The sequence below is a fragment of the Scyliorhinus canicula genome, chromosome 4 (assembly GCF_902713615.1).
Source record: "Scyliorhinus canicula chromosome 4, sScyCan1.1, whole genome shotgun sequence".
In the NCBI taxonomy this organism is placed as follows: Eukaryota; Metazoa; Chordata; class Chondrichthyes; order Carcharhiniformes; family Scyliorhinidae; genus Scyliorhinus; species Scyliorhinus canicula.
The window spans coordinates 21,886,920-21,914,760 of NC_052149.1; the positions used below are offsets into that span (position 1 = coordinate 21,886,920).

A 27,841-nucleotide genomic window follows, 5' to 3' on the forward strand; every position below is an offset into this window, starting at 1 on the left:
CCATGTCATTGCAGAAAGATAATGCCACAAGAAAAAATAGAGAGGCTGTACACCTTTGGACACAAAAGAGCAATTTATCACATGATCTATCCACCTTAACTGCGCGTCTTTGGACTGTGGGTGGAAACCGGAGCACACGGTGGAAACCCTCGCAGACTTGGGAGAACGTGCAAACTCCACAGTCACCCAAGGCCGAAGTGATGTTTCTCATGCCAACCTTCCTGATAGGCTTTCTTTTTTTTTTCTTTCTTTTTAAAAATAAATTTAGAGTACCCAATTAAGGGGCAATTTAGCGTGGCCAATCCACCTATCCTGCACATCATTGGGTTGTGGGGGCGACACCCACGCAAACACGGGGAGAATGTGCAAACTCCACACGAACAGTGACCCAGAGCCGGGATTGAACCTGGGACCTCGGCGCCGTAAGGCTGCAGTGCTAACCCACTGCGCCACCGTGCTGGCCCCTGATAGGCTTTCAAGTACAACAGGTTTGATAATATTTCTGCTGGGTGAAAATGGGAAATTATTTTTTCTAGCCTGGGAAGCTGAGAAAATTAGAATTGTTTAAAAGATCGGCTGTTTCGGAAGTGGTAGATAGGGGTTTTATCTGTCAAATATTTTCAGGTAAACTCTATGAAAGGAGTGCACCAAAAACAGTTTTCCCATTAAACATTACATAGACAAGTGTTCCTTATGGGACAGTCTCCACTCATAAAAATGTGTAAATGAGAAAAAACATCATATATCTGCTCGTGTGAAACAAACGTCAGATAAAAAGGAATTTTGAGATCAAAGGGTCGAAGCCAGTCATCAATTATCTGATTGTTTCTAGAAAGGGGGTGATTGTACCAAAAGACTATTGGGATTCTAGAAGAGGGGCTTGTAATGGAATGCTTTCTAGAGAATATGGAAAATGATTTGATTTGTCTTAAATATTGTTTGTGAATATTGTGTTATGTTTTATGGAATTGGTTATCTGTTTAAATTACGGTCAAGTGCCTACATGTTGGGGCACCGATTGGATCATGACTTGTGCATATACAAAGAAACACTTATTGACAACTGTCGTAGAGACAGGAGCAACAAATTTATAGTCTCACTTTGTGAATAAATCCCAAACTGAGTAAAGATTGAGTGCTAGTTTTCTCCTTCAATTGATTCTGAAGACATTTGACACTAGATTAACGTACAAAGTCACATTTGATCTTCTCGTGACAATGTTTATAGGTGTAGCCTTTACAGGCTATGCCAAAGAACCACGTTTCATGGACAGCTAAAATTATGAGGTTCTAAGTAAAAATAGGTCTACTTACCACATTTGAAATTTCTGAGCAAGCTTCTGCACTTTCAAATTAAACTATGCACGAGTCTTCCACATGCTACATCCATTAAGAAAAGCACTATACCAGCCGAACAGTTGTGCAGAAATAAAAGCAACATTCTGACAAATATATAGGCAGTTTCCTTGTAATTAGCACCTCGCTTGTGGGTTAGGTTAGTCACATGTACAACAAATTGTCACAAGACATATGGTCACAGATAGCATGCAGACACAGCAAATAATTAAGAAGGGAGATGGAATGTTGGCCTTTATGGCAAGTGGAGTGGAGTACAAGAACAAGGACCTCTTGCTACAGCTGTATAGGGCTTTAGTGACACCACGTCTGGAATACAGTGTGCAGTTTTGATCTTCATCTCTAAGGAAGGATATATTTGCTACGGAGGTAGTATAGAAAGGATGAGAGGGATGTCCTGTGATGAGAAGCTGAGCAACTTAGGCCTATACTCTGGACTTTAGAAGCATGAGATATGATCTATTTGGAACTAAGATGATTCTGAAGGGGCTTTAGGTTGGCTTCTCTGGTTTGGGGGAGGCGGGGGAGGGGGAGTGAACACAGCATTGGATGATCATCTAGAACTGAGATGAGGAGAAATTTCTTAATTCAGAGGTTGCAAAGTTTTGGAATTCTTTATTCCAGAGAGTTATGGATGCTCCATTGATGAGTTTTTTCAAAGCTAGTATAGACAGACTTTTGGTTCCGTAGGATCTCAAGAGACTTCAGCCATAATCGTACTGAATGGCAGAGCAGATTCCAGGGGCCATACTCCCGATCGTATTTCTTATTTTCTTTGGGAAACTAACCTCAGTGAACCATACAGATCAGAAAACATGTAACTTTGGGGTCTAAATGTTACTTAAACTGAGGCCCTCAAAGTTATTTTTTTAATCTTTCTAATCGAGGGTTAATTTAATGTGGCCAATCCACCTACCCTACATATACATACATAGAAGATAGGAGCAGGAGGAGGCCTTTTGGCCCTTCAAGTCTGCTCCGCCATTCATCACGATCATGGCTGATCATCCAACTGAATAGCCTATAGATACATGAATACCTTTGGGTGTGGGGGTGAGACCCACGCAGATACGGGGAGAATGAGCAAACTCCACGCGGAGAGTGACCCGAGGCCGGGATGGTCCGGCCAGTGAGGCAGCAGTGCTAACCACTGCACCGCCCTGCCCTCAGATATATATTTTATGAAAACTTCCAGCCAAGTATTTGGATTGAAAATACAGCATTTGTTGTATTTTTCCAGTGGGTGTTCAAAAACAAGGTACTTTGGGAGATTGATGGCTGATCCCAATTTTCAACAAATCTTCAGATTTGCTTTGGGGACATAAAAGCACCAAACCTTATCGCACAAGTGGCTATTCAACCCAATGTGCCTGGGTCTGGTATTTAAAAACGCTATCTAATCGGTCTTATTCACCTGTTCTTTCCTTTTAACTCCACAACATTTGCCTTTTCAAGCACACCGACAATTCCCTTCAGAGAATTGTTACTGAATCTGCCTCCAGCATCCTTTCAATAGAACAAAAAACTAATGTAAAGAAAATCTGCCTGTTCCTTTGCGCATTTTGTGACAGAACAGAATTTTGTGTCCCTTTGTGGGCTACGAGCAGCAGGAAAAATGATTGAAGGGGTTCTGACCACAGAGCTTTATTTCTGCTCAATTTATCCAAGTATGAAGAGGGAAGGGAAGATTAGGAGCTGCTGATTGACACCACCAACTAAAGAAGCCCGAGGAAGAGAGATTTAAACGGACAAGAATGGGTTGGACTAACTATAACTCTATAACTGATATTTCTCGAACTTTCTATGTTACATAACCACCTCCCTCAATTAGTTTGGGCAGTATTATCGAATGCAGCAGAGTTTGGCTGCTCAATTTCATGTGGTGCTCTATTGCTTTGATTCCTGCACTTGCACGAAAATGGACAGGAAGAGGAGTTTCTACTTACCATATCTTCAAATTTCTGGGACACAATTTAATTTGTTTTGCACAAATGCATCAAGTGGAATGTTCACACCACACCAGAACAAGTAAACACTGCAACTCATCTACAGCGTTCTAAAACATAACAGGACACAGCAAAATTGCATCCCTCACCTCCCATAGCTGACCAAGTGTCCCAGTTGCACCAGAAACGTGACCAGAACACGCAAATTGGTCTGATCTTGCGATATCGGATAGGGTCAAGGATGGCGTCAGCGGGCAAGAGAAAGATTTCACCAGCCCTCCTCTAACCCCAGGCCTCTCGAGGAATTTCAGGCCTAGAGACTACAAAAAACAAAACAAAATTTCCATCTCACACACTGCAATCAAAAAGTGAGCTTGAATAGCTATGAAGTTTGCAAACAAAAGGAATGACGACTTCAGTGACATGCTTGGAGTTAGACTGTGTGACTATAAGCCTGCATAGAAAAGTCAACCGCAGCTTTTCAGGGATAAAAGCACAAAAATCTCAGAACTCAAGTATAATCCTGGCGATGTTAATGATTTGATTTAACTGTAAATATATAAATTTAGTGCTCTTGATTTTTTTTACTTTATTCCATTGCAACAGTCTTTTTGGATTTCACTTGGGCCCAAATCAAACACGTGTGTCAAGCCCTCGAAAACATTACACATGTAAAAGTCAACTTCATGACCGTTGACCAAAAACATTGGTCTCACTTGTACTCAGTGAAAATATTTAATCAAAAATTGCAGAGAAAACATTTCTAGGAAAGTACGCAGATGTTTCAACATCACAGCTACAGTCAACTACTGAAAACTCAATGCCAAAAATAGGAGACCAAATACTGACAGAAGGCCAATTTCAACTATAAAATACTAACATTCCAACTGATGCTTAAACTGTTACATCCAACAGTAAATTGCTTGCATTATAAATTCAAAATGCATTGGCCTGGATTTTATGGTCACCAGTGGCCTCACTAATAGCTGCACACAAAACGACTTCTTGACCGACTTCTTAATAAAGACTTCCACTCATCTTCCGTTTTTTCCATTATGGTGCCCAATAAAGGAGAACCATAGCGTGGGTAATTAAGGCAAGAAGCAGAGAGACTCTTCAACCAGACTTCAGAATCCTCAATGAGTCATGAAGAGTATAAACCCAAAAGTACTAATTAGAATTATTTGGAATAGATAAATCATGTAGAGAAAGCAAAATTGAGATGGGATTAATGGGGACACAACTGCCTGCAAGCCTCCCCCCCAACTCACTCACTATCCTGACTTTGAACTATGTCACCGTGTCTAGGTCAGAAACCTAAAAATACAGCACAGTGGCCGAACTCATGCCACGTGGACTGAAGTGGTGCAAGAAGGTGGCTCCCCACCATCTTCTCAAGGGCAAAAAAGCTGGCCTTGCCAATCATGCTCGCATCCAAAGATAAAAAAAGGAGATGGATATTAATATACAGGGCGGTACGGTGGCGCAGTGGTTAGCACCGCTGCTTCACGGCACTGGCGACCCGGGTTCGATCCTGGTCCACTGTCTGTGTGGAGTTTGCACATTCCCCCAGTGTCTGCCTGGGCCTCACCCCCACAATCCAAAGATGTGCAGTGTAGGTGGATTGGCCCCGCTAAATTCCACCTTAATTGGAAAAAATAATTAAATATTCCAAATTTATTTCTTTTTTAAATTCATTAAAGATATACTGAAAACGTAACTTTCTCTTCAGGAGGGAATGAGACCGTATAAAACTTATAAAATTAATTTTCCAGGACCAGAGGGGTTGTTTAGCATTTAAACAAAAACCATTTTCAGCTGTTTTTATTGCATATCTAGTTAGATTTCTGCACGCCATACAACTGTGCATGTGCAGACACCAGACGTTCCTGTCATGTGTACCATGGCATAGCAGAGTGCTTTTTGCCTTGCAGTTATTATTAGAACAAAGTCCAATGATTAGCAAGGTTAAAATGGAAGAGAAATTGCATGTTCTGTAGTGGATGATTCAGCTCCGAGTTAATCCTGCATCTTTCAAATTGGGTTTGAATCCGTGCATGGGTGTGAAACAAAACTTTCAATGAGTTGCACTTTAGCTAGGGTCAAAGGAGCTTCGCACAAGGCACCTGGCAACCATTTCTGTTGTATCTGTAAGTCGTATATGTTAAGTGCTGAATGCAAGTCCATGGAATAACAGAATCACCATTCCCCTTAGGAAATCAAGAAACAAGAGAAATCTAAAGGTATCTGGAACAGTTAGAACAATAGTTATTGGAGTGCATGGCAGGTAATGCTTTTTTTTTTAGTATTGATTGAAATTCCTTAGTTTTGTGTTAATGTAATCCAAGACCCTGAAGATCACCAAGAATTGATCCTGGGTTCTTGAGATTCAGCACACCATGGACTTCTACCTCTCAATGTCAGAAAGATGCCTAAACAGCAGCACTTTTGGGGAGAGGGAGGAGGAGAGGGAGCTCCTAGGAAAATTGATGACTATGGCCTCAACTGCACCTTGTGTCAAGAGGCTAATTACAAAAAAACATTTTTATTTAAAAAAAATAAATTTAGAGTACTCAATTAATTTTTTTCCAATTAAGGGGCAATTTAGCATGGCCAATCCACCTACCTTGCACATCTTTGGGTTGTGGGGGTGAGACCCACACAAACACGGGGGGAATGTGCAAACTCCACACGGACAGTGACCCAGAGCCAGGATTGAATCTGGGACCTCAGCAGCAATGCTAACCACTGCGCCACCGTGCTGCCCCATTTTTAGTTTCTTTACCTTTGACGAACAGGCCCTAAACTCAGTTGGGAGTTTCAAACGGGTCCAATTTACACTAGTTTTATCTAGTGATCCAATGAGACCGGACATGTTTTGCCAATGCTGAACTGGTCCTGACAGAGAACTGGGGACTAGGAACCTCTGCGCCCCATGTCAGTGGTTTTGTGGCGTGGGTAAAAGCTCCACTTCCAAAACCTCCCCCCGCCCCACGAAACTGTGACTTAAGATTGGTAACTGGTAATGTTCACATTAAGCTATGCCCTCATTGAAAAAAAATTAAAGGGAACATTGGTCCCAGGAGTATCTGGAATCTTGCCAAGTGTATGACCATTCCAGCGGACTTGCAACAAAATGTTAAGGATTTTTGGGGCCTCTGTATTCAGGCTGGCCGGTTTGCTTATTTTACGTTAAAATTTTAAATAGGCTGATGATTTGCTTATATTGACCATCACAACATGCTTGCAAGTCCTCTCCACTTCCTAGCCAGTCCCTTGGGATCAGGAATAATTTGCTTCCACTCCAGTTTGACGGACTCTGAAATGGCTGGTAAGTCTCATGTGTGATCTGCAGACTCTGCAGTGGGCAGGTGATGCATGGAAATAATGCTGTACCCGATGACCCTGATATATCCTCCATCATGTACTGCACTAGACTTTCCTACAGATAATAAAAAAACTTCAACGGCTGCTGGCAAGTAATTGGGGGTTAAGAGCACCAGAAGATTTCAATATAAACTGCATTTGTCTAATCAATGCTTTTCATACTTTTAAACTTAGTGTACAGCTTCTTACACATAAAACTGATTTCCGCTTCATGGTTAATGCATTTTAAAATCTCTATGTATACGAGATTACTCATAGCTGTGAGCATAACTAATGACTCAGTGCAATTCAACTGTCCACAATAGTTCATTGGATTAAATTAATTATCTAAAACATTTGATTTCTCACATCAGAAAAATAAATATTTGGCATGTATGTTGGATATAATATCAAAATGAAAAATTATACATCTATAGATTCCTTCAGCATACTCTGCACTGACAAGTCAAGGTTCACATTTAGTTTTTCATTATGACTGATGCGGGGTAGTGTGAGAAACCATGGCTTTATTTGCCCTCTTAATGACCTTTTCCTTGAAGATGATTATCAGTCTCACACATCTGTCGCATATTTTACCTTCTGCTAATGACAGTAAATTGAAACTTGTAGTAGCTGGGGTGAATTTATACATCAGAAGGTTTCAACAGCCCTTCCTTGAACTTAATGTTACATTTTCCTTCAACCAAAAGTATTGTCACACATCACACTCTTCTACACTTCAAAATTCAAATTTCTCATCTAATTTTAGAGTACTCAATTATTTTTTTCCATTTAAGGGGCAATTTAGCCTATCCACCTAACCTGCACATCTTTGGGTTGTGGGGGGGGGAAACCCACGCAAGCACGGGGAGAATGTGCAAACTGCACACCGACAGTGACCCAGAACTGGGATTGAACCTGGGACCTCGCCGACGTGATGCAGCAGTGCTAACCGCTACACCACCGTGCTGCCCTCTCAGCTGATTTCTAATACTCCAAAATAGGTCAGGTCTTTCTCTAATCTGCTGTTTCAGGATGATGAAAAGTAGGCCCAGATTTAGTGAGGCGAGGCTCATTGGGAAGTAAAATATTCTGATGAACGTACTGAGGGATTAATGCTGTTAGGTATGCTCCTAAAAAGCTTTCATGTTGCTTAATAACTGTCAGAGGAGGAGGAAATAAGCAGAAGGACAAAAGTCAGAAAGGGGAATAAGAAAAGTGATAGGCAGATAAACCAAAAGCCAGATTTAAACACGGCCACAGTGAAAAATATTGGGAATGAGACAGATAATGTTAAAAAGGCAAGCTTCAAGGCTTGCGGAGCATTCGCAATAAAGTGGATGAACTAATAGCGCAAATAGACGTAAACAGTATGATATCATTTGGGATAACAGAGACATTGCTGCAAGGTGACCAGGGATGGGAACTGAATGTCCAGGGCATTCAGTATTTAGGAAGGAAAGATAAAAAGAAAAAGGCAGTGGAGGAAATTAATGCAATAAGTGGACAAGGATATTAGTTCTGACAGTGTCTATATGGGTAGAGCGAAGAAACGTCAAGGGGCAAAAAGCATTAGTGGGGTCATATATAGACCCCCAAATTGCAGTGGTGTTGTTAATGGCATTAAACAGGAAATCAGAGATGTATGTGATAAAGGACCATCTGTAATTATGGGTGATTTTAATTTGCATTTAGATTGGGCAAATCAAATTATCCACAACCGTAGAGGGGGGATTCCTGGAGTGTACACATGATGGTTTTCTGGACCAATACGTTAAGGAACCAACTAGAGAACAGGCCATCTTAGACTGGGTATTATGTAATGAGAAAGAAATCATTGGCAATCTAGTTGTGCGATACCCCTTGGGTATAAGTGACCATAATATGATAGAATGTTTCATCAAGATGAAGGGTGAAGTAGTTGATTCTGAGACTAGGGTCCTGAATCTTAATAAAGGAAACTACAATGGTATGAGGCACAAGTTGGCTATGATAGATTGGGCGATGTTACTTAAAGTGATGACAGTGGATAGGCAATGGCAAACATTTTAGGAGCCATGGGCGAAACTGCAACAATTCTTTATTCATGTTTGGCACAAAAGTAAAACGGGAAAGGTAGCCAATCCATGGCTTACAAGGGAAATTAGAAATAGTATTCAATCCAACACACAGCTCTGAGAATCCGGGTTGGATTTTTGCCCCGGGTCACTGTCCATGTGGAGTTTGTACATTCTTTCCGCGTCTGCGTGGGTTTCACCCCCACAACCCAAAAGATGAACAGGATAGATGGATTGGCCATGTTAAATTGCCCCTTAATTGAAAGAAAAAAGAATTGGGTACTATAAGTTCTTTAAAAAGAAATATTCTATTCGAGAGACTTCCGATGATGGCCATGGAGTGAGCAGTCGCACATTTGGTGGCTCCCGCTCAAGGTGGAATTTTTTGGTAATCTCCCCATCTGGGGGGTGGAATTTTGGATGGAAACAGGTGTAGGAACAAAGAACAAAGAAAAGTACAGCACAGGAACAGGCCCTTCGGCCTTACAAGCCTGTGCCAACCATGCTGCCTGTCTAAACTAAAATCTTCTACACTTCCGGGGTCCATATCCCTCTATTCCCATCCTATTCATGTATTTGTCAAGATGTCCCTTAAATGTCACTATCGTCCCTGCTTCCATCACCTCCTCCGGCAGCGAGTTCCAGGCACCCACTACCCTCTGTGTAAAAAAAAACTTGCCTCGTACATCTCCTCTAAACCTTGCCCCTTGCACCTTAAACCTATGCCCCCTAGTAATTGACCCCTCTACCCTGGGAAAAAGCATCTGACTATCTAGTCTGACTATGCCCCTCATAATTTTGTAGACCTCTATCAGGTCGCTCCTCAACCTCCATCGTTCAAATGAGAACAAACCAAGTTTAGATAGATAGAGATAGAGAAATAGATAGAGAAATACAGCACAGAACAGGCCCTTCGGCCCACGATGTTGTGCCGAACTTTTGTCTTAGGTTAATCATAGAATTTTGGACACTAAGGGCAATTTTTCATGGACAATCCACCCAACCTGCACATCTTTGGACTGTGGGAGGAAACCGGAGCACCCGGAGGAAACCCATGCACACACGGGGAGGATGTGCAGACTCCACACAGACAGTGACCCAAGTCGAAATCAAACTTGGGACCCTGGAGCTGTGAAGCAATTGTGCTATCCACAATGCTACCGTGCTGCCCTTAAGAAGAAGTTAATCTACACTCCATTATTCTACCCTAATCCATGTACCTATCCAATAGCCGCTTGAAGGTCCCTAACGTTTCCGACTCAACTACTTCCACAGGCAGTGCATTCCATGCCCCCACTACTCTCTGGGTAAAGAACCTACCTCTGACATCCCCTCTATATCTTCCACCATTTATCTTAAATTTATGTCCCCTTGTAATGGTGTGTTCCACCCGGGGAAAAAGTCTCTGACTGTCTACTCTATCTATTCCCCTGATCATCTTATAAACTTCTATCAAGTCGCCCCTCATCCTTCTCCGTTCTAATGAGAAAAGGCCTAGCACCCTCAACCTTTCCTCGTATGACCTACTCTCCATTCCAGGCAACATCCTGGTAAATCTCCTTTGCACCTTTTCCAAAGCTTCCACATCCTTCCTAAAATGAGGCGACCAGAACTGCACACAGTACTCCAAATGTGGCCTGACCAAGGTTTTGTACAGCTGCATCATCACCTCACGGCTCTTAAATTCAATCCCTCTGCTAATGAACGCTAGCACACCATAGTCCTTCTTCACAGCTCTATCCACTTGAGTGGCAACTTTCAAAGAACTATAAACATAGACCCCAAGATCTCTCTGCTCCTCCACATTGCCAAGAACCCTACCATTAACCCTGTATTCCGCATTCAGATTTGTCCTTCCAAAATGGACAACCTCACACTTGTCAGGGTTAAACTCCATCTGCCAGTTCTCAGCCCAGCTCTGCATTCTATCAATGTCTCTTTGAAGCCGACAACAGCCCTCCTCACTATCCACAACTCCACCAATCTTCGTATCATCTGCAAATTTACTGACCCACCCTTCAACTCCCTCATCCAAGTCGTTAATGAAAATCACAAACAGCAGAGGACCCAGAACTGATCCCTGCGGTACGCCACTGATAACTGGGCTCCAGGCTGAATATTTGCCATCCACCACCACTCTCTGTCTTCTATCGGCTAGCCAGTTTGTTATCCAACTGGCCAAATTTCCCACTATCCCATGCCTCCTTACTTTCTGCATAAGCCTACCATGGGGAACCTTATCAAATGCCTTACTAAAATCCATGTACACTACACCCACTGCTTTACCTTCATCCACATGCTTGGTCACCTCCTCAAAGAATTCAATAAGACTTGTAAGGCAAGACCTACCCCCTCACAAATCCGTGCTGACTATCCCTAATCAAGCAATGCCTTTCCAGATGCTCAGAAATCCTATCCCTCAGTACTCTTTCCATTACTTTGCCTACCACCGAAGTAAGACTAACTGGCCTGTAATTCCCAGGGTTATCCCTATTCCCTTTTTTGAACAGGGGCACGACATTCGCCACTCTCCAATCCTCTGGTACCACCCCTGTTGACAGCGAGGATGAAAAGATCATTGCCAACGGCTCTGCAATTTAATTTCTTGCTTCCCATAGAATCCTTGGATATATCCCGTCAGGCCCGGGGGACTTGTCTATCCTCAAGTTTTTCAAAACGCGCAACACATCTTCCTTCCTGACAAGTATCTCCTCGAGGTTTATTCAACCTCTCCCCATAGCTAATGCCCTCCATACCAGGCAACATCCTGGTAAATCTCTTCTGCACCCTCTCTAAAGCCTCCACATCCTTCTGGTAGTGTGGCGACCAGAATTGAACACTATACTCCAAGTGTGGCCTAACTAAGGTTCTATACAGCTGCAACATGACTTGCCAATTTTTGCACTCAATGCCCCGGCCAATGAAAGCAAGCATGCCGTATGCCTTCCTGACTACCTTCTCCACCTATGTTGCCCCTTTCAGTGACCTGTGGACCTGTACACCTAGATCTCTCTGACTGTCAATACGCTTGCGGGTTCTACCATTCACTGTATATTCCCTACCTGCATTAGACCTTCCAAAATGCATTACCTCACATTTGTCCGGATTAAACTCCATCTGCCATCTCTCCGCCCAAGTCTCCAAACGATCTAAATCCTGCTGTATCCTCTGACAGTCCTCATCGCTATCCGAAATTCCACCAACCTTTGTGTCGTCCGCAAACTTACGAATCAGACCAGTTACATTTTCCTCCAAATCATTTATAAATACTACGAACAGCAAAGGTCCCAGCACTGATCCCTGCGGAACACCACTAGTCACAGCCCTCCAATCAGAAAAGCACCCTTCCATTGCTACTCTCTGCCTTCTATGACCTAGCCAGTTCTGTATCCATCTTGCCAGCTTACCTCTGATCCCGTGTGACTTCACCTTTTGTACCAGTCTGCCATGAGGGACCTTGTCAAAGGCCTTACTGAAGTCCATATAGACAACATCCACTGCCCTACCTGCATCAATCATCTTTGTGACCTCCTCAAAAACCTCTATCAGGTTCGTGAGACATGACCTCCCCTTCACAAAACCATGCTGCCTCTCACTAATACATCCATTTGCTTCCAAATGGGAGTAGATCCTGTCTCGAAGAATTCTCTCCAGTAATTTCCCTATCACTGACGTAAGGCTCACCGGCCTGTACTTCCCAGGATTATCCTTGCTACCCTTTTTAAACAAAGGAACACCATTGGCTATTCTCCAGTCCTCCGGGACATCACCTGAAGACAGTGAGGATCCAAAGATTTCTGTCAAGGTCTCAGCAATTTCCTCTCTACCCTCCTTCAGTATTCTGGGGTAGGTCCCATCAGGCCCTGGGGACTTATCTACCTTAATATTTTTCAAGACGCCCAACACCTCGTCTTTTTGGATCTCAATGTGACCTAGGCGATCTACAAACCCTTCTCCAGACTCAACATCCACCAATTCTTTCTCTTTGATGAATACTGATGCAAAGTATTCATTTTGTACCTCGCCCATTTCTTCTGGCTCCACACATAGATTCCCTCCCCTGTCCTTCAGTGGGCCAACCCTTTCCCTGGCTACCCTCTTGCTTTTTATGTACATGTAAAAAGCCTTGGGATTTTCCTTAAACCTATTTGCCAATGACTTTCTGTGACCCCTTTTAGCCCTCCTGGCTCCTTGCTTAAGTTCCTTCCTATTTTCCTTGTATTCCACACAGGCTTCGTCTGTTCCTAGCCTTCTAGCCCGAACAAATGCCTCCTTTTTCTTTTTGACGAGGCCTACAATATCTCTCGTTATCCAAGGTTCCCGAAATTTGCTGCATTTATCCTTCTTCCGCACAGGAACATGCCGGTCCTGAATTCCTTTCAACTGGCATTTGAAAGCCTCCCACATGTCAGATGTTGATTTACCTTCAAACATCCGCCCCCATTCTAGGTTCTTCAGTTCTCGCCTAATATTGTTATAATTAGCCTTTCCCCAATTTAGCGCATTCACCCTAGGACCACTCTTATCCTTGTCCACCAGCACTTTAACTTACTGAATTGGGGTCACTGTTCCCAAAATGCTCCCCTACTGAAACTTCTACCAACTGGCCGGGCTCATTCCCCAATACCAGGTCCAGTACAGCCCCTTTCCTAGTTGGACTATCTGGATATTGTTTTAAGAAGCCCACCTGGATGCTCCTTACAAACTCTGCCCCGTCCAAGCTCCTAGCACTAAGTAAGTCCCAGTCAATATTGGGGAAGTTAAAGTCTCCCATCACAACAATCCTGTTGCTTTTACTCCTTTCCAAAATCTGTCCACCTATCTGCTCCTCTATCTCCTGCTGGCTGTTGGGTGGCCTGTAGTAAACCCCCGACATTGTGACTGCACCCTTCTTATTCCTGATCTTGACCCAGATAACCTCGATGCCCTCTGAGGTGTCCTCCTGCAGTACAGCTGTGATATTCTCCCTAACCAGTAGCGCAACTCCTCCACCCCTTTTACATCCCGCTCTATCTCGCCTGAAACATCCAAATCCTGGAACGTTTAGCTGCCAATTCTGTTCTTCCCTCAACCAGGTCTCTGTAATCGCAACAACATCATCGTTCCAAGTACTAATCCAAGCTCTTAAGTTCATCTGCCTTACCTGTTGTATTTCTTGCATTAAAACATATGCGCTTCAGGCCACCAGCCCCGCTGTTTTCAGCAACATCTCCCTATCCGCTCTTCCTCAGAACCATACTGACCCTATTCCCTAGTTCTCCCTAAATTTCTTCACCTTCTGACCTATTGCCCCGGTACCCACCCCCCTGCCATACTAGTTTAAACCCTCCCATGTGACACTAGCAAACGGGAGTGCCAGGAGAAGGTGCAGCTCCTCTGGTGTGGCTGATGGATGGATCCACGAACTAGAAATGGGTCAAGAAGAAGGGAGTTGTTGGAGCAGGAGTCTTCAAGGTGTGCCACAGGCTAAGATGGCGGAGGGTAAAGGGCCTCTTCTGTCCGCCCAGTGGTCAACAGAGCAGCTGGTAGACTTTTTAAATGATAGGATCAACCAGCAGAGAAGGGAGGCCCTGGAGGACCGGGTCAAGGTGGTAGAGGCACTCAAAGCAGGGATTGACCGAGTGGAGCAGAGGCTGGAGTCCCAGGGCCAGGCGATCCAGAAAGTAGAAGAGGCGGTGGGGGAGCACGTGGAGCAGCTCGCCTTGTCGGTTGCCAAGGTGGGGATGATGCCAGTAGCCAAAAAGGAGGAAGGTGGAGGATCTGGAGAACTGCTTGAGGATCGTGGCGATGCCCAAAGCATTGAAGGAGTGGAGGCCGGCACTATGTGTCCAAAAATGCTGGAATAGCCGACGGTGGAGCGGACCTTTGGCCAGCCTGTGGAGGTCGACCGAGTGCACAGGGTGTTGATTAGGTGGTCGCAAGCGGGCGAGCTGCCAAAGGCGATGGTGGTGCAGCTGCAACGCTTCTTGGACAAAGAGAAGAATCTTTGGAGGGCGAGGCAGACGAGGTAGTGCACCTGAGAGGGGAAAGAGCTGTGGTCTACCAAGACCTGAGTGCAGAACTAGCGAAGAGGAGGGCCGGGTTTAAGCTGGTCAAGGCTGGCCTCTTCAAGAAGGGTGTAAAGTTTGAAATGTTGTACCTGGCCTGTCTCGGGTGACTTTCCAACATCGAGAATACTAGTTTGGTACACCAGAGGAGGAGATGGAGTTTTTGAGGGACAACAGATTGGCAAGAGGAGGACACTGAACTTTTGTGGAGGTGTAAGAAGGTGTTTTCGTTTGGTTGTCCTTGGAAAACGTTTTCCCCTTTGCAATGCTTTGTTGGGTTTGGTTGCAGGGTGCTTGGGAAGCATCAAGGGTGAGTGCACCTTTTTTCTGTTTCTTTGTTTCTTGAGGGAGTGTAGACGGGGTGAGGGGGGTTTAGGAGGTTTGGAGGCAGAGCCATCAAGCTGGGCGGTCTAGTCAACAGGAGAACAGTGAGGGGCGGTCAGGTGGTTTTGTTTGGGGGAGGGGGGAGCTGACAAGGGTGTGGTTGTTATGGCGCAGTTGGAAAGGGAGTGATGACAGAGGACGTCTAAGGGTGGGCCTGGAGGGTTCCGTGGCATGGGCCGGGAGCTGGCCCAAAAAGAAATATGGTTGATCAGCAGGGGAGGGGGTGGGAGCCCCCCAACTAGGATGGTCACGTGGAACATGAAGGGGCTGAACGAACCAGTCAAGTAGTCATGTGTGTTCGGGCACTTGTGGAGTCTCAAGGCAGATGTGGCTTTTCTACAAGAGACGCACGTAAAGATTGGGGACCAGACAAGGCTGAGGAAAGGATGGGTCGGGCAGGTGTTCCATTCAGGTCTGGACATGACGAAGTAGGGGGCAGTAGGGTGAATATACGGGTGGTGTTCAAAGTCGGGGATGATATAGTTCATTCGGTTTAAATTAGTGCATAGGGAGCATATTATGGTATCGCAGCTGAGAAGATTCTTTGAGGGAGCAGAAGACGGGTGTGGACGGTGCACGGGGCGGTGCGCAGGGAGACCCACGAACCACATCCACATGTTTTGGGCATGTCCGAAGCTGAAGCGGTTCTGGCAGGGGTTTGCGGATGTGATGTCTGAGGTTTTGGGGTGAAGGTGGCCCCGAGTCCAGAGGTAGCAATATCTGGGGTGTCGGAAGACTCGGGAGTCTGAGGGGGGTGGGGTGTCTTAGCCTTTGCCTCCCTGATAGCCCGGCGACGGACTTTGCTGGGATGGAGGGACTCGGACCGCCCAAAGCAGAATTGTGGGTGAGTGATGTGGCGGAATTGCTGTGGTTGGAGACGGTCAAGTTCATCTTGAAGGGGTCCGTCGATGAGTTCGCTTGGAGATGGAGGTCGTTCATTGACCTCTTTAAGGAGATTGAGGTATCAGCAGAGGGTGAGGGGGAAGGTTAAGGGAGGTTAAAATGGGGAAGACAGGGTGGGATGAGGGGGCGAGGGAGGGAGTGGGTGTTGTGTATTTATTACATTGTATAATTTTACATCCCCTTTCTTTCGTTCTGTTGTTTGTTTATGCAAATTCCTGAATTTAAAAAATATATATATTTTTTAAGCATTCGAACCAAGGAAGAGGAACATAAATAGGCAAAGAAAACCAACAGGTCTGAAGATTGGGATCAGTCTAAAATTCAGCAAAGGGCCAAGGGATGGATTAAGAGTGGGAGGAGTACGAGAGAAAGCTTGCAGGGTTAAAAACTGACTGTATAAGTTTCAATAGGTACGTAAAGAGAAAAAGATGGTGAAGACAAATGTAGGTCCCTTACAGTCAGAAACAGTTGAATATAAAGTAGGGGACAAAGAAATGGCTGAGCAACTAAACACATACTTTGATTCCGGCCCTGTGTCACTGTACATGGGAGGGGCTGGTTTAGCTCACTGAGCTAAATCGCTGGCTTTTAAAGCAGACCAAGCAGGCCAACAGCACGGTTCGATTCCCGTACCAGCCTCCCCAGACAGGCGCCGGAATGTAGCGACTAGGGGCTTTTCACAGTAACTTCATTGAAGCCTACTCGTGACAATAAGCGATTTTCATTTCATTTCATGTGTGCACATTCTTCCTGTGTCTGCGTGGCTTTCACCCCCAAAATCCAGAGTTTGCAGGTTAGGTGGATTGGCCACGCTAAATTGCCCTTAAATTGGAAAAAATAATTCCTCCGGGTTCTCCGGTTTTCTCCCACTGTCCAAATGTGTGCAGGTTAGGTGGAAAGGCCATGGTAAATTGCTCCTTAGTATCTAAAGGTTAGGTGAGGTTATGGGGATAGGGTGGGGGAGTGAGCCTAGGTAGGATTCTCTTTCAGAGGGTTGGTGCTGACTTGATGGGCTGAATGGCCTCCTTCAGCACTGTTGGGATTCTATGATCCAGACAAGTTGAGTGAGTGGGCAAATGGATGGCAGAGGCAGTATAATTTGGAGAAATGCGAGATTATCCACTTTGGTAGCAAAAACGAGAAGTCAGGCTATCTGAATGGCCATAAATTAGGAGAGGGGAATGTACAACGAGACCTGGTGTCATCGTACACCAGCCACTGAAGACAAGCATGCAGGTACAGCAAGCGGTAAAGGCAGCAAATGATACGTTGGCTTTCATGGCGAGAGGTTCCGAATACAGGAATACAGAAGCAGGGATATCTTGCTGCAATCATACATGGCCTTGTTGAGGCCACACCTGGGATATTGTGCACAGTTTTGGTCTTATTATCTTTGGAAGATGTTCTTGCTCAGAGAGTGGTCGGCCTGTGGAATTCGTTACCACAGGAAGTAGCTGAAGCCAAAACATTGCATGTTTCAAGAAGTAGTTAGATATTGCACTTAGGGCGAAGGGGATTAAAAGATCTGGGAGAAAACAGGATTAGGCTATTGAGTTGGATGAGCAGCCATGACCATAATGAATGGCGGAATTGGCTCGAAGGGCTGAATATCCTCCTCCTGCTTTTATTTTCGATGTCTCTATGGAACAAAGGGTACAGTAGAGAGCGCTGTCTAACACACCCACAAGTGAAGCTCTCTCAGTGGGAATAATGGACAATTGAATCAAAAATATACCAGTACTAAGATATAATTTGTGCTTTGGTCTCAGTAAGTCGAAGGGCAGCAGTTATTGGTTTGATACTGGAGCGGTGTAACTGCACGTGTGATGCTTATCCTATTGTAAGGATTTTTTAAAATTTCTAGAAACTTTGATTTTGTTTGTTGTTCTATTCAAAATACCCTATTTAAATGCAAATAATAAATTTGTGCTCCTAATGTACATCTGCATATATTAAGAATACATTCTGGCTTGTAACTTAGCAGTAACACAGTATGTAGATTGTCCGACCAGAGGGGAGGCCATATTGGATTTAGTACTTGGTAATGAACCAGGGCAGGTGATAGATTTGTTAGTGGGGGAGCATTTTGGAGGTAGTGACCACAATTCTGTGACTTTCACTTTAGTAATGGAGAGGGATAGGTGCGAGCAACAGGGCAAGGTTTATAATAGGGGGAAGGGTAAATACAATGCTGTCAGACAAGAATTGAAGTGCAGAAGTTGGGAACATAGGCTGTCAGGGAAGGACACAAGTGAAATGTGGAACTTGTTCAAGGAACAGGTACTGCGTGTCTTTGATATGTATGTCCCTGTCAGGCAGGGAAGAGATGGTCGAGTGAGGGAACCATGGTTGACAAGATAGGTCGAATGTCTTGTTAAGAGGAAGGAGACGACTTATGTAAGGCTGAAGAAACAAGGTTCAGACAGGGCGCTGGAGGGATACAAGATAGCCAGGAGGGAACTGAAGAAAGGGATTAGGAGAGCTAAGAGAGGGCATGAAAGATCTTTGGCGGGTAGGATCAAGGAAAACCCCAAGGCCTTTTACACATATGTGAGAAATATGAGAATGACTAGAGCGAGGGTAGGTCCGATTAAGGACAGTAGCGGGAGATTGTGTATTGAGTCTGAAGAGATAGGAGAGGTCTTGAACAAGTATTTTTCTTCAGAATTTACAAACGAGAGGGGCCATATTGTTGGAGAGGACAGCGTGAAGCAGACTGATAAGCTTGAGGAGATACTTGTCAGGAAGGAAGATGTGTTGCGCGTTTTGAAAAACTTGAGGATAGACAAGTCCCCCGGGCCTGACGGGATATATCCAAGGATTCTATGGGAAGCAAGAAATAAAATTGCAGAGCCGTTGGCAATGATCTTTTCGTCCTCGCTGTCAACAGGGGTGGTACCAGAGGATTGGAGAGTGGCGAATGTCGTGCCCCTGTTCAAAAAAGGGAATAGGGATAACCCTGGGAATTACAGGCCAGTTAGTCTTACTTCGGTGGTAGGCAAAGTAATGGAAAGAGTACTGAGGGATAGGATTTCTGAGCATCTGGAAAGGCATTGCTTGATTAGGGATAGTCAGCACGGATTTGTGAGGGGTAGGTCTTGCCTTACAAGTCTTATTGAATTCTTTGAGGAGGTGACCAAGCATGTGGATGAAGGTAAAGCAGTGGATGTAGTGTACATGGATTTTAGTAAGGCATTTGATAAGGTTCCCCATGGTAGGCTTATGCAGAAAGTAAGGAGGCATGGGATAGTGGGAAATTTGGCCAGTTGGATAACAAACTGGCTAGCCGATAGAAGACAGAGAGTGGTGGTGGATGGCAAATATTCAGCCTGGAGCCCAGTTATCAGTGGCGTACCGCAGGGACCAGTTCTGGGTCCTCTGCTGTTTGTGATTTTCATTAACGACTTGGATGAGGGAGTTGAAGGGTGGGTCAGTAAATTTGCAGATGATACGAAGATTGGTGGAGTTGTGGATAGTGAGGAGGGCAGTTGTCGGCTTCAAAGAGACATTGATAGAATGCAGAGCTGGGCTGAGAACTGGCAGATGGAGTTTAACCCTGACAAGTGTGAGGTTGTCCATTTTGGAAGGACAAATCTGAATGCGGAATACAGGGTTGATGGTAGGGTTCTTGGCAATGTGGGGGAGCAGAGAGATCTTGGGGTCTATGTTTATAGTTCTTTGAAAGTTGCCACTCAAGTGGATAGAGCTGTGAAGAAGGCCTATGGTGTGCTAGCGTTCATTAGCAGAGGGATTGAATTTAAGAGCCGTGAGGTGATGATGCAGCTGTACAAAACCTTGGTCAGGCCACATTTGGAGTACTGTGTGCAGTTTTGGTCACCTCATTTTAGGAAGGATGTGGAAGCTTTGGAAAAGGTGCAAAGGAGATTTACCAGGATGTTGCCTGGAATGGAGAGTAGGTCATACGAGGAAAGGTTGAGGGTGCTAGGCCTTTTCTCATTAGAACGGAGAAGGATGAGGGGCGACTTGATAGAGGTTTATAAGATGATCAGGGGAATAGATAGAGTAGACAGTCAGAGACTTTTTCCCCGGGTGGAACACACCATTACAAGGGGACATAAATTTAAGATAAATGGTGGAAGATATAGAGGGGATGTCAGAGGTAGGTTCTTTACCCAGAGAGTAGTGGGGGCATGGAATGCACTGCCTGTGGTAGTAGTTGAGTCGGAAAAGTTAGGGACCTTCAAGCGGCTATTGGATAGGTACTTGGATTAGGGTAGAATAATGGAGTGTAGGTTAACTTCTTAAGGGCAGCACGGTAGCATTGTAGATAGCACAATTGCTTCACAGCTCCAGGGTCCCAAGTTCGATTTCGACTTGGGTCACTGTCTGTGTGGAGTCTGCACATCCTCCCCGTGACTGCGTGGGTTTCCTCCGGTTTCCTCCCACAGTCCAAAGATGTGCAGGTTGGGTGGATTGGCCATGAAAAATTGTCCAAAATTCTATGATTAACCTAGGACAAAAGTTCGGCGCAACATCGTGGGCCGAAGGGCCTGTTCTGTGCTGTATTTCTCTATCTCTATCTAATGTCACTTTTGATAAACAGCTGTTGGAAGCAGATTTTGGTTTTGCAAAAATCGAAGAAATTAATATTTCCTGATTTACCAATTATCACGGAGGTGGCATTTTCCATTACCAAAAGGGTCTGCTAAAGAAATATGTTTACACTCAGAAGGAAAGCTACACGATGCAAGTATTCAAGAATTTCCAGAAACTTCTTTCTTGATTTGAGAGTTGGATTGTGCGAACTCATTCTCTCTGATCTGGGTACATTTTTGATGAACTGTAGTTCTTGAACTTACATATTGACAAGAACCTAAATTTAAATTTAAAGATCGTAAGATTTTAATAAATCACAAACTGGTTAAAATGTCTAGACTCCAACATCGCACATCTATCTGTACTTGTACACTGATGATGCCCAGCTCTTCCTCACCACCAGCTCTCTCAACCACTCCACCGTCTCCAAATAGTTAGTGAGACACACAGTTTCCTCCAAGTTCATAATGGGAAAGACAGAGCCATTGTCTGCAGTCCCTAGTAAACCTCCCGAGCCACAGGCTACATGCCCTTCTCACTGGCAACTGACCGAGGTTGAACAGAATGTTCATAACCTGGTGCCCTACTTGACCAGGGCCCCTTCACCCAGGCTGCCTACTTCGCCATCTCCATACTCTCAAATGCACCTGTCTCAGTCATTGCTGCTGAAAGCCTTATTCCTACCTTGTTATCTCTAGACTCAACTTTTCCAATGCTGTCCTGCCCAGTCTCTCACATTCTACCCACCATAAACTTTACTCTCAACAAAACTCTTCTGACCGTGTCCCAACTCCTATGCTGTCCTGCTCAACCATCACCACTGTGTCCAGTGGCTCTTGGTCAAGCAGCACCGCAATTTTAAAACTCTCACTCTTAAAACCCACCACGGCCTCACCTCTCCCAATCTCTAATCACTATCATCCCCACAACTCAGACATACCTAATCTTCCAATTCTGGCCTTTTGTGTATCCCTGATTTTAATCTCTCCACCAATGGCGACTCCTTTGGCTGCCGAGAACATAAGGTCTGGAATTCTCTCCCCAAACCTCTTATACTTTCTACCTCACTTCCTTCAATTCACATGCTCCTTAAAACCTATCTCTATTCTCGGTCCTGGGTCACTGTCCGTGTGGAGTTTGCACATTCTCCTCGTGTCTGCGTGGGTCTCACACCCACAACCCAATGATAGCTTGGTCACACTCAATTGCCCCTTAATTGGAAAAAAAAAGTGAATTGTGTACTTTAAAGTTTAAAAAAAACCTCACTTGCCTTAATATCTCCTCTGTGGTTTGCTGTCAAATTTTGTCTGATAACGTTATTGTGAAGTGCCTTGGAATGCTCTACTATGTTAAAGACATATAAATACAAGTTGCAGTTAATGTTAAGAAACTTTTGGAAGGTTTGGAGACACAAGGACTCGTCATGGGTATAAAAGGAAAAAAAACCGTACAAGTATCAGTGTGCTGGCACTGATCAAACAATTTATTTATCATTAATTGAGGCTGGTATGGACTTGTATATAATGTCAAAATTCATTCATTCTTTTTCAATAATCTAGTGTCCTATATTTGCATGGTGGTTGATGCCTCATCCTATGACATCTTTTTATCAATTTAAGGATTTAAAAAATGCTGTTTTCTCTTCGACTTATCTACACCTTCTTCATAATTCCATTCAATAACTCCTTTCTGGTTTCACATCCTTCTAACATGACAGGTTGAATCACAAAACACTGACATGCTCTTCCACGTTCTTATTGTGACATTGAAAATCTTATTTTCTTCGTGTCTCTCGAATACACCCAGCAGCTATAACTTATTTGATGATTTTTTTGTCCTTCATTTGTTGAGACTCTGGGTTTCACTGCCTCCTCTGGAATATCTGCACATCTCCAATTGACAAATTTTAACCTTTAAAAAGTTCAGTTTCTGTATTTGCGTTGAACATTTTTGCCCCATCAACACTTTAAAATCTCTCAATAAATACATTCAAGGCCAAAGACTTGAAGACTTCTCCCATTCATGATGGGTCTATTTTAGCACCTTGTGTACTGTTGGAACAGCTACAAAAGAAAGTTTACCTGAATGACTATGTACTCCCTTTCTTTAGCCTCCAAGTTCTCTCCCACCTCCTTTTGCCAGTTATGTCGTTCATGTACATTTTACCAACACTACAATAGTAGTTTCACCTTCTCTTGTTTCTTTAGCTCCAAATACATATCCTTATGCATTATTGAATTCTTGTTCTGCTGAAATCAAGACTCAATACACCATCCCTTTCTCGTAACCCATTCTTACAGAGGGAGTGCAATTTAACTAAATGGGAACAAAGACCCACAGCAAGCATGTTTAGTCGTATGTTTCCCAGTGCCCGCAGCGCCAAGAAACACAAGGTGAGAAATGCGATTTGCGTTTGATAAGGGGCCTCAATGGGGAGGCCAAGGTCGCACATAGCCCCATTTTGTACACTGAGGAGCTCTTGCTTTCCGGAACTCCTAGGTGTAGCGAGAGATCAGGACGCATTTAAAAATGGCGTCTCGATCTAAAGAGGACCCAAAGCGACCCCCGACCTCCCCCCCACCCCCAAAGTCCCATGGTACAATGGGAGGGTCTCCGCGCCTGCCCCGCCCCACAAACACTCGCACAGCCCATTCTTGGCCTGATCGCCCCTGCCACCTGGGCACCTTGAAAGTCCCAGGCTGGCATCCAGGCTGAAGTCAATGGGAATCAGGGTCAAAACTCTCTGCTGGTTGGAGTCATACCTGGCAAAAGGGAAGGTGGTTCTGGTGGTTGGAGGTCATTCATCGCAGCTCCACTGGGTAACGGGCCCAACCATCTTCAGCCGCTTCATTAATGACTTTCTTTCCATCATAAGGTCAGAGATGGGGATGCATGTGGATGACTGCACAATGTTCAGCAGTATTTGCGACTCCTCAGATAATGAAGCAGTACGTGTCCAAATGCATCAAGGCCTGGACAATATCCAGGCTTGGGCTGACAAGTTACATTCACAGAAATGCCAGGTAATGACCATCTCCTACAAGCCAGGATCTAACCACCGCCCCTTGACATTCAATGGCATTACCATCGCTGAATCCTGGGTGTTACCATTGATCAGAAACTGAACTGGACTAGCCATATTAATATGGTGGGTACCAGGGCAGGTCAAATGCTAGGAATCCTACAGCAAGTCATTCACCTCCTGACCCCCCAAAGCCTGTCCATCATCTACAAGGCCCAAGTCAGGAGTAATGGAATATTCGCCTCTTGCCTGGATGAGTGCAGCTCTAACACTCAAGTAGCTCAACACTATCCAGGACAAAGCAGCACACTTGATTACAACCCCTTCCACAAACATTCAAACCCTCCACCACTGACGAACAGTGGTAGTGGTATGTACCATCTACAACGCACTGCAGTAACTCATCAAGATTCCTTAGGCAGCACCTTCCAAACCCACAACCAGCACCATCTAGAAGGACAAGAGCAGCAGATAATAATAATAATCTTTATTATTGTCACAAGTAGGCCTACATTAGCACTGCAATGAAGATACTGTGAAAATCCCCTAGTTGCCACATTGTGGTGCCTGTTCAGGTACACGGATAGAGAATGCAGAATGTCCAATTCACCCAACAAGCACTTTTTTCTGGACTTGTGGGAGGAAACCGGAGCACCCGGAGGAAACCCACGCAGACATGGGGAGAACCTGCAGACTCCAATTAAACAACAAGGCTGACAATTGTGCTTCTCTGTAATCTTGATTATTACTGACCAAGCAACCTTCACCTATTCTTCTCACCCATTTTTGTTTTGACAATCCAACCTGGGAACCCCGCTCCCTCCAAGTCACTCACCACCCTGACTTGGATCCTTCCGATCCTTCACTGTCGCTGGCACAACATTCTGGAGCTCCCTCCCTAACAGCACAGTGGGTGTACCTACACCAAGGACTGCTGCGGTTCAAGAAGTCAACTCACCACCACCTTCTGATGGGCAATAAATTCTGGTCTAACCAGCTTCGTTAGCCACATCCCATGAATGAATAAAAAGCTGCCAGGGTACTAGGCAGCACCAGCAGTGCCAGGGTACCATCGTTCCAAAGGTCATGCACCTGGGGTCCTCTGATCCACTGGGAGAGAACCCCACAAGTGCTGTTCCCCCTTTGTATTGACCAGTACTGAACGGTGCTCGCCCGAGGTCTCCCAGGCGAGGGAGAGACCGATCTCACCCCTCAGGTAACTCACAAATCGGCTCATTAAAGTGAGACAAACCTATCTCATTTTAAAAACAAATTTTTGCTAAAATCCCACAGTGGGTGGGATCACATTGAAACATCGGCATTGCAAGCCGGGTAGATCCAGGAGTGAGGTCTCCTAGCTTTTATTGGCCATGCTGCACCACGGTCGCACCTTGGATCTCAATGTTAGCTTCCAACGTTCCCCCTGGGCTTTCTTTCTTTGAAAACATAAGCTTGTTATATCTTATTTCTCTTTCTAGATTTACACTCAATTTTATTTCAATATTCTTCAATCTATGTGGTGTCCTGCATTTGGGCTTCAAGTTTCACTTCGATTTTCAAACAACCAAAATACCAAATATCAAACAATTCATGAGCAGCTTAAGAAACAACATTTAGCTCAATGAATCAGACTGGTTCATTAAGACCCTATGTAATTACAGTTCCAAAATTCATATTGCTCTACAAGTATTCAATCAGACTGATCAATCCTTCTGCACCAATGTTTCAAAGTCAATTTTACTGGGCATTTCCATTAATCAATGATTGTAAGCAAAGAATCATAGAATTTACAGTGCAGGAGGAGGCCATTCGGCCCATCGAGTCTGCACCAGCCCTTGGAAAGAACACCCTACCAAAGGCCAAACCTCCACCCTATCCCCGTAACCCAATGACCCCCCAACTTTTTTTGGACACTAAGGGCAATTTATCATGGCCAATCCATCAAACCTGCACATCTTTAGACTGTGGGAAGAAACCGGAGCAGCCGGAGGAAACCCACGCAGACATGGGGAGAAAGTGCAAACTCCGCACAGGCAGTGACCCAAGCCAGGAATCGAACCTGGGACCCTGGAGCTCTGAAACAACTGTGCTAACTACTGTGTTACTGTGCCCCCCCCCTTTTTGAAATTAGAATTAATGCAGAAATAATATCCTTCTATTGGGTATTGAATACTATATCAAACACTCCCACATTCAGTCAAGCATGGTGGGCCACTGAATAAAATTACTTTTAGTTCTCCCAACATTTCTTAATGAACGACAGGACTGCAAAGGGGCAGCAGGGTAGCATGGTGGTTAGCATAAATGCTTCACAGCTCCAGGGTCCCAGGTTCGATTCCCGGCTGGGTCACTGTCTGTGTGGAGTCTGCACGTCCTCCCCCTGTGTGCGTGGGTTTCCTCCGGGTGCTCCGGTTTCCTCCCACAGTCCAAAGATGTGCGGGTTAGGTGGATTGGCCATGCTAAATTGCCCGTAGTGTCCTAATAAAAGTAAGGTTAAGAGGGGGTTGTTGGGTTACGGGTGTGGGGTGGATACGTGGGTTGAGTAGGGTGATCATGGCTCGGCACAACATTGAGGGCTGAAGGGCCTGTTCTGTGCTGTACTGTTCTATGTTCTATGTAACCCACCTACACCACTGCATTTTCCAGCATGTACAAGAAAAGATTGTTGTCCAGTATACTTCCAGTTTAAATATTATAAATACTGATAGCTAGTTATCTTAGCTCCACCCCACAATCACTAATTTCTAATCACTAATTAGTGGCAAACACAAATTTCCATGGCAACTGTTTGAAGCTGAAGTCTCAGCTATTCTTTCACCAAAATCCTCAACCATGCCTTTGTTACGTCTAAATTTGACTATTCGGCCACACTCCTGGCCAACCTCCCATATCCCACCCTCCATAAACGTAAGGTCATTCAAAACTCTGCTATCTGTACCCAACTTTCACCAAGATCTGTTCACCTCCCACCCATGTGTTTATTGGTCGACATTAGCTAAGCAATGTCTCAATTTTAAAACTCTTAGCCTCGTCATGAAAGTGCTTGATAACCTCGTCCTTCCTTACTCTGTAATCTCCACTAACCATACAACCCTCTGAAATATCTGTACTCTTCTAATTCTGACCTTTTGCACAGCCAATACTTTAATCAGTGGTTGCCATATCTTCAGCTGCTGAGGCCCAAAGCTCTAGAATTCCTGCTGTAAACCTCTCCACCTTCTTTAAGACGCTCCTTGAAACCTACCTCTTTGAATATGCTTTTGGTTATCAGCCATAATATTGCTTTCCTGTGCCTCGGTGTCAATTTTCCTTTCTCTGTGAAGTGCCTTGGCATGTTTTACTATACTGTTGTTGAAGCAGTAATGGATATTGTTCTAGTTTTGAGGAATGGACTGAAATGTGTCAGCAGAAAAGCATTTTGGAAACAGTAATCATAATGTCATTAGGTTCAGAGTTTGAAACAGGCAAGGAAAAATCAACTGGAGGGAGGATAATTTGAGTGAGTGGAAAAGCGATCTGGCTTGAGAGGATTTGAATCAAAGATTATCAGGTAAAACACTAAATGAGGTCTTGGAAGATGAGATGGTTTGATATAGACAGGTATAATACCAGGAGAAGGAAATCACATCCAGAGCTACAGCTCCATGGATGACTGAATATACAGTGTGAAAAGAAACAGGAAAAAAAAGAGGTTTTTAATACATGTTAGCTTCATAATCAGTTGAATAAAGAAGTTTCTCAACTCAGTCCACATGTCAGACCTTTATTCTGAGACTGTGCCCCTTATTCTTCACTCTCGAGCCAGGGGCACCATGCTCCCAGTATTTACTTAGTCAAGTTCTTTAAGAACTTAATATGCTTCAATAAGATCACCTCATTCTTCTCAACGAGAGAACATGGGCCTATTCCACTCAATCTCTCCTCAAAAGTTAACTTCTCTTCATCAAATGTATCAGCCAAGTAAACCTACTGGACTCCCTTAAATGAAAATATCTCTTCCCTTAGATGAGATCATCAAAACTGTACAGAGAATGCCTATAGTCTTACTAATGCCCGCTATAATTGCAGCAAAATTTATTCTACTCTAATCTCTCTGGCTAGCGTACCATTTGCTTTCTTAAATACTTGCTGTACATGTATGTTCACCTTGTGCGTTTTCACCTAGAAAGCTACTCTGAACACCAACATCTCTCACCATTGAAAA

At 44.4% G+C, this 27,841-nt stretch overlaps 1 protein-coding gene across 13 annotated transcripts in view; it reads right to left on the reverse strand.

Moving 5' to 3' along the window:
• Window positions 1-27,841, reverse strand: part of evi5a (ecotropic viral integration site 5a) — a 281,040-nt gene that overhangs the window by 97,790 nt on the left and 155,409 nt on the right. For 8 of the 13 annotated variants that reach the window (XM_038793830.1, XM_038793826.1, XM_038793828.1 and 5 more), the window contains one exon: window positions 3,451-3,621. The exons of the other annotated variants lie outside the window; for them this stretch is intronic. In XM_038793830.1, the coding sequence (XP_038649758.1) occupies window positions 3,451-3,621 (171 nt within the window). The remainder of the gene's footprint in view (window positions 1-3,450; window positions 3,622-27,841) is intronic. 13 annotated transcript variants of the gene reach the window in all.